The sequence below is a fragment of the Mesitornis unicolor genome, unplaced genomic scaffold, assembly GCF_000695765.1.
Source record: "Mesitornis unicolor isolate BGI_N332 unplaced genomic scaffold, ASM69576v1 scaffold25993, whole genome shotgun sequence".
Taxonomy (NCBI): domain Eukaryota; kingdom Metazoa; phylum Chordata; class Aves; order Mesitornithiformes; family Mesitornithidae; genus Mesitornis; species Mesitornis unicolor.
The window spans coordinates 23,061-30,681 of record NW_010177060.1 but is presented as its reverse complement, the minus strand read 5'-3'; the positions used below and the strand labels follow the sequence as shown (position 1 = coordinate 30,681).

The following is a 7,621-nucleotide window of genomic DNA, read 5'->3' as shown; positions in this document are numbered from 1 at the left end:
ATGCCTGGTCTTCCTGGTTCTCCTGGGCCACATGGCCAGGATGGCATGCCTGGTAAATTATCTTGTTGTTTCTAACAGGATAGTAGGAAATGCCAATTATTTTACTTTTAGCATGACAATCAGGGATGGGCATGTCTGCAGCACGCAGTCCTTCTGCTAGGCCTGAGGTTGTGATGAGTGTGAAAGCCTGATGTAGGTCCATCCATTGATATGAGCACAAGCCTTAAAAGAGGTCAAGTCAGAATGCTGGTAGGTTTAGGTTTACGCTGAAACCAGGTCAGTCTACGATACCGCAGTCAGTGTAACAAGCAGAAGCATTCAGTGCTGCATGTCCAAAGAAGGGCAACGAAGCTGGAGAAGGTTTAGAGCACAAGTCTTATGAAGAGTGGCTGATGGAACTGGGGTTGCTTCTAAAGAAAAGGAGGCTCAGGGGAGACCTTATCACTCTCTACATCTATCTGGAAGGAGGTTGTAGTGGGGAGGGTGTTGGTCTCCCAGGTAACAAGCAATAGGACAAGAGGAAATGGCCTCAAGTTGTGCCAGGGGAGATTTAGACTGGATATTAGGAAAAAAATTTCACCAAAAGGATTGTGGAGCATTGGAACAGACTGCCCAGGGAAGTGGTGGAGTCACCATCCCTGGAGATATTTAAAAGACATGTAGATGTGGTGCTTATGGTGGGATGTGGTTTGGTGGTGGACTTGGCAGTGCGAGGTTAACACCTGGACTCAGTGGTCTTAAAGGTCTTTTCCAGCACAAACGATTCTATAATTCTGCGATTACTGGAGCTTTCAAAATCCATGTCTTTGTTATAATTTTTAGTTACAAAATATCCTGTTCTTTTGCAGGCAGAGAAGGAACAACAGGTCCAAAAGGTTCTCCAGGTTCTCCAGGAGCGCCAGGATTTCCAGGAGCTCAAGTAAGAATTCATTTTTTCAGATAATTTTCAGATCCTACAAGAATTATTTCAGAGAAACCTCATGGCTAGTGTTACATAGTGACATACTGGGTGATCTCAACAGTTTTCTTTCTCTAGTAATGAATATGTTCACATGGGAGACCTAGGTAGAGACTGTAATGTATGGCTGACGTAGCTCTACATGAGTCTGTTTTGCTTAGTGGAGCAAGAAGTTCAGCCCAGGCAGTGAGGCAGGTGAATACCTGTGTGACTAACCTGTGCTGCATTTCATGATGACTAGACTGTCTTCTGTCTGATGTGGTTAGTTTACAGTTAACTTCTGTTCATTTACAGAATTATATAATCATGGCAGTGGCTGTAAAGCATATAGAGAGTTTTGTGTGCTGTGATCCTCATCAGACTTTTTACTTCTGCTGTTTCCAGCACACTCAGGACTTGCTAAAGCCCCAGCTGTGCAGAGGAACTTGCTTCTCACAATACCCTCCTCAAGGGTGCAAAGGACATTCCCTCTTGGAGAACATTATGAAGAGGGAAGGCTGCCACCTGCTGCCGCAGACCATTTAGACCATTTAATTGTTCTGATTTGTGCCTGTAGTAGTAATCTTTTGTAGGAAATTACAGTTGGTGCTGTCCAATTTTTAAAAAGTCACGCTCAAGTATTTATTGTGGTGGTTGCCATACAGATGCAGAATGAGTCTGCTAATAGGCTTTTCCAGAAGGGTCCCAAGAGTTCATGAGCCCAAGATCACTACAGCCCAGTATGCTTCCAGCTTGTACTAGTTTTGACTGGAATAGAGTACCACTTTTTACCTTGAGGGAGAAAGAAGGGAGAGGAGAAGTTAACTATGATCAAGCCAACTGTGGCAGTTATAGTGTCCCTAGGGAGATCTTCCCATGTGGAGGAGAAATCTCTAATTAGATTTTAAGGTACTTTCCTGTCCTTATTTTTGTGCCACCAAAGCACAACCAGGTAGCTGACAGTCTGATCCATTAAATAATCCTGCATTATGCTGCTTATAGTAATAATAATCATGTCCAAAAGGAGTAAGGCCAGGAGAAAAAGAAAACAAACAAACAAATAAAACCCCCCACCAAACAAAAAAACCTGACCCTGTTTATTGAAGTGTGCCATTACAATGAATAAAGATGAACATAAAGAGAACCACTGTCAAGTACTGAATTTAAAAAAAAATAACTCGAAAACAGTTGACATACGTTGGCACTAACAATGAATAAAGATGAACATAAAGAGAACCAGTGTCAAGTACTTAATTTAAAAAAATATAACTTGAAAACAGTTGCCATACGTTGGCACTGTAATGCTTTTAATTGCTCTGTTCTAGGGACCTCCAGGTTTTACAGGAGATCAAGGCCATAAAGGATCAAAAGGTGAGCAAGGATATGTGTATCCAGAAGGGCCAAAAGGTGAGCGAGGAGATCCAGGGGCCAGGGGAGACAAAGGAAGAAAAGGTTCAAGTGGATTTCTGGGAAGACCTGGCGCTAAAGGATCCAAGGGTTCTAAAGGTGAAGAGGTGGGTATGCACTGTGCGCAATTGAAAACCTAAGTCAGTATTTATATCTTGTACAACAGTTTTATCTATTCAGATACTTAAACTGAATATCTTCTACCCTACTTAGGGGTGCTGTGCTCAACTGTAGCAACCAATATGCATAACCAACATGTGCGGAAGAATGAGAGTAAATATTCTTATGTAGTACCAGAGAGAGATGAGGCTAGCATAGATACGTGCTGCTGAAAAACCTCAGCAGTCTTTCTGGTGTAAGTTTGGATATTTATATTGGAGCATTATCTTGGATTCCTATGATGAATAAGATTTTTTTTAAAAAGACAGTTTTCCTGACTACCTACAATGCTTTAAAGAAAATAATAATTCAAATAGTTCCTGTTCAGTCTTTAGGACTTCAGTCAGGGCTGCAAGAAACCACAAATGCTGAGAGGGCTGGCCATAAAACTAGAATGGTTAGAGGAGAGCTCTTTGTTCAGTAGAAACAAAAAGGAACAGTTGTTGTGTTGTGTTGGCTGAGAAACTGTTACAGTGCTTCACATATAACTGTCTTTAAACCTAACTCCACGGTATTCAAGGAGAATCAGAGCTGAGTTGCTTTTTACCAAAGCTGTTTCAAAAAAGAAAAAAAGTGTACAATGTAATGCCACAGTGATTGAAAAATCAAGCTGTTGTATTTATTAGTATTATTTCACTGTTAATAGCCCTCTATTTGTAACAGTTGACATTAAAATGTATATTCTTTTAATCACAAGTTAATCGGGAAAAAGCTCCTCTTAAATTAGCAGAGCTATTCTGTTATTAAAGTAATGCAAAATTATAGTCAGTCAGAAAACTGGGCATTTTGTTATGAAAGCTGGTGTGGAAAGCAAGTAATGCTAATAACACATGTGTAATCACTAATAGGGATTGGCTGGTTTGAAAGGAGATAGAGGACTACCTGGGTTGCCCGGCAGTCTTGGGCTTCCTGGAGAGATGGGGCTTCCTGGACTGCCAGGATACGGACCACAAGGAATAAGAGGTTTCAAAGGCTCCAAAGGAATACCTGGTCCACCTGGATTACCTGGAGAAGCTGGTTTGTAACTAATTTTCAATTGCATTTCTCAACTGCATCATTTTCCTGTTGACTTTGTGCTTCCTTTCTGAGTGTACACTAGATTGCAGGAGGGCTGAGAGGTGGCCTTGGTGTCAGTAAAATTCTTTTGTTTTATGAAGCCAGGATCTGAAAGCTTTTCAAAGCCTGTTGGAGTTTCAGAAATATGAAAACTGTAGAATACTGTATTTTTAACCAAGTAGATTATTCACTAGTATTTTTAAACACTTAAGATTATATATTGCCAAACTATAAGCCTTTGTAATCATTGATTATGTATTTGCTGAAGGTCTGAAAGGAGAGACCAGTAGGATAACCCCATTACCTGCATTACCAGGACCTCAAGGACCAGATGGTTTACCTGGACCCCCAGGAGTGCCTGGTGAGTATATCTGCACTAAATATAGTAAAAATGAGAGGTAATCTGGTTCGAATTTCTCTCCCAGCTCTGACCAGATAAAACTATTGGGTTACTGTGAAATAACTATGAAAAGTATTTCTGTGGTACAGAAACTATGGAATTAGTTGTAACATTCCCTTTGAGGAAAACTAGGGCAGTGGATGTGAATAAGAAGGGCACAGAGGGCCCTGTCCGTGGTGTGCAGTATGGTGGAGATTTCAAGCAGTCCTATGCTATGACTTGGTTCCTCCAAGAACCAGAAACATCTTGTGCATGTGCCACAGCTTGTATATCCAGAAAGGCACCGCTGGCATAATTTTGACAAAATTGTATCCTAAGTCATGCTGGGACTGCTGCAACCTTCAAAACAATGAGCAAATGTTTGTTGAATGAGTGAAGATACGTTAAAGCATTCTTAGTCTATCTGAAGCCCTTGGCCCTTGTGCTTTGCAGGGGCAAAGTCAAAAATGTAACTGTGTGACAGAGCACTGTCCATACAGGTGGTGAAGTGTCCTTCTCTGGAGATATCCAAAACCTGCCTGGACACGATCCTATGCAACTAGCTTTAGGTGAACCTGTTTTAGCAGGGAAGTTGGACTTGATGATCTCCAGAGGTCCCTTTCAACCCCTATCATTCTGTCATTCTGAGATCATGAAGTTTCCCAGTTCCATGATCATGAAGTTTCCTAGTTCCCTTTTGACATGACTGTTACTAACCATTGTTCTAAGATATTAAGAATCTGAGTTTCCTTTTTTGGGTGGATTTTGGGCTTGGGTTTTCAGTGGGATTTTTTTTTTTGGTTGCTGGCATTTTAAATTTTGCCGAATTTTTGAATGCACTGAAGGACAGTAAGTGACATTCAGGCTAACTGTAAGGCATCCTTGCTTTGATTTTGTAGAACAATCATCCCCAAAGCTGCCCTAAATAGCATGGGCATATTCCTTGGCAGCTTTATAGTAGTGTCTGTTTTTATAGTTGCTTCTGTTCCAAGCCTCATCTCTATAATGTGTGTTTGTATCTTCTAAACAAGTTGGATTTGTATCTGCATGTAGTTGTTCCTAGAAGTCTGGAATTTGCATAAACTTAAGTCATACACTCATGCCTGGATTGATACAGTGAACACAATTAGCATGTTAACTGTGAAAACCTGCTGTGGAGGAGAAATAGTAAGGTTCTAATATAAACTACAGTGGTGTCCTAATTAATAATGATAAACTATAAACCACCTAATCTTACAAGTTGATGTTCACAGTTTACTTATTTTCTTTGTACAGGTAGGGTTGGAACAAGAGGTCAGCCAGGTGATTCAGGACATCCAGGGCCAACAGGTGACACAGGCTTTCCAGGGCTTGGGTTTCCTGGAAACCCAGGTCCAAAAGGTAAAATACTCTTTTTGATCATCTTCTTCTTCGAAAATAAAAGAAAAACAAAAACTCTACTATTTTTTGTAGTCTACATTAAAAACAATCAAAAAGTTAAAAAAAACAACAGTGAACTTTAGATAGGCAAGTGTTTTTACCACTCTTGTAATTTACTTCCTTAAGGCTTATAAATTGCCAGTTTGAAATGTTTTGCAGTATTTCAGAGAATCAAGTATCAAAGATAGCAGTAGGAAAATATTTTAAAAGACATTGATGCTTCCTGGACTACTGCGCAAACAGGTGCAGCTTATCTGAGTGCCACACTTACTTCAGATGGATTCTGTTTACCTGGATATGAATTACAGAGACAGCTGTGTAAGTGTCAGTACTTTTTTTTTAATCAGTTAATGTGCAGGTAATAGAAAACATTTTGAATACTGCAAATTTGGCCATTCCTCATGCAAAGTCATACCCCACTTTGGATACTAGAAATACTAAGAAATTCTCATAATCCTATCAGGACAGGAGAGGGGAAAAAAAAAAAGTTGTGATACTAAAACTACTACCAAGCTGCTTGTTAAAGAAAACAGTACAGAACTGACATCAGAATAGCTTCAGTTTTTAAAAAAACCCCATGTTAAAGAACTGTTTTGAAGCAAGTTACCCAGCAGTGTTAGTCAATGTTGAGTGAATATGTAAGGAACAAGATGAAGTTTGTCACACCAGCTCTGAAATTAGGATTCTGTCGTCAGTTCATGTAAGCTGATTTAGTGTCAGAGGCTTATAACTGCACCCATACAAATACCCATTTGTAAAATAAGGCTGTAACCATAGATCTGCACTGCCATTTAATTCCTTTTGCAGGATATAAAGGACTTGCAGGAGGCAGAGGGTCACCAGGTTGTGAAGGAAAGACTGGAGATCCAGGCCGAGCTGGAAACCTCGGCCAACCAGGAGAAAAGGTTTGGTTAGAAATACAGCGCAGACTTTTCCATAGGTCCTATTCAGTAAGTGTGACACTGAGCAAATAAATGAAGAACTGCAAGGAATATTGGAGTTCCTGTATTTCCTGACCAGTGATACACAAACTATGAAATTTGGTACTTCAGTTTTCAGAGCATAAGGAGGATATTGCATTGCTTACAGTAAAAAAATATGGTCACAGCTTCTGAAAAGATGGCTATTCAGAAATTGCAATTAAGCACATTTTTGATGGAAGTCAGTGACAAGTAAGTATGCATTTAATTTAAGCAAGTGCTCTGTTGAATTGAAGCATAGAGTAAGGTGGTTGGAGGTAATACTTCAGCCACTTCTGCTAATTAACAGAAGCTAATCTACTGGTGGCTTATCTTAAGTCTAGGACTCTTGACTACTCTGTAATCCGGATTCAAATTTGAACAAAATAATAACACCTAAATGTTTCGAAAAACTGGCATTTCTTTAATTTTTTGTGTTCTCATATGTCATTCTTTTGTGTGTTTTTTGACATGACAAAGTGTGAGGTTTGAAGTCGTGGATTTTTTTAGTATTATTATTATTTAACCTGTGTTTGATGCCACAGAACAGCTGGATGTGGAGTGGCCTTTGCGGTCCAAGTATATAATCAGTGACAGGTATAAGCTCAGCTCTACTGACCTGCTTTATGAACATACTGATTTTCTGGTACTCAAACTTAGTATTCAAAACAACCAGTAGTTCAGTCAGTCAAAAAAAAAATTAAAAAAATTCAAACTTTCCTTTCAGGGAACAAGCTTGAGATATTGGTGATATAACCAGTCTTCATGGAAAACAATGTTCAGAAGCATGATTTTTAAAACACAAAGGATTTTTAAAAACTGACTTCTGAGTATTCTGAGACATAGCTGTGTGCTGACCTTGATTATTTAAATTAATATTTTATAAAAATAAGGGAAAGTTGTATTTACACACACTTCAACCAAATTGTCAGATACAAGTCCAAAGTTTTTCACAGCTATGGCAAGCATCACAATGCAGGAAAGGCCAAATGGAGGGAAGTATCTTGCATTGCTCAATGGCCATTTCTTAGAGTTAGGAGACAGAGTTCAAAAGCTGTCCAGACGAATTACTCGTCTGGTATGGAACCCACAGCTGGACAACAAGGAACATCCAGTGGGTCTGCTGAACTGGGACCATTAAAAGTTCTAATGTGAGAGATCACCAGGGAATGGAGAAAATTACCCTAATAAGTTAATTGATCACACAATGGAGAAAATATCTGGGCAGATTTGCAAAACATAATGGATTGTTTACTTTTCTCTGTGTTGCAGGGTGACCCAGGCATGGTTATTCCTGGCGAGGCA

The 7,621-nt window shown here is 39.6% G+C and overlaps 1 protein-coding gene across 1 annotated transcript in view; it reads left to right on the top strand.

Moving 5' to 3' along the window:
• LOC104538661 (collagen alpha-3(IV) chain-like) overlaps positions 1-7,621 on the top strand; it is a gene marked incomplete at its 5' end in the record, with an annotated part of 33,892 nt that overhangs the window by 6,807 nt on the left and 19,464 nt on the right. Inside the window, 7 exons of the mRNA XM_010181942.1 lie at positions 849-919; positions 2,263-2,451; positions 3,352-3,520; positions 3,828-3,920; positions 5,214-5,318; positions 6,165-6,262; positions 7,589-7,621. Of these exons, the coding sequence (XP_010180244.1) occupies positions 849-919; positions 2,263-2,451; positions 3,352-3,520; positions 3,828-3,920; positions 5,214-5,318; positions 6,165-6,262; positions 7,589-7,621 (758 nt within the window). The remainder of the gene's footprint in view (positions 1-848; positions 920-2,262; positions 2,452-3,351; positions 3,521-3,827; positions 3,921-5,213; positions 5,319-6,164; positions 6,263-7,588) is intronic.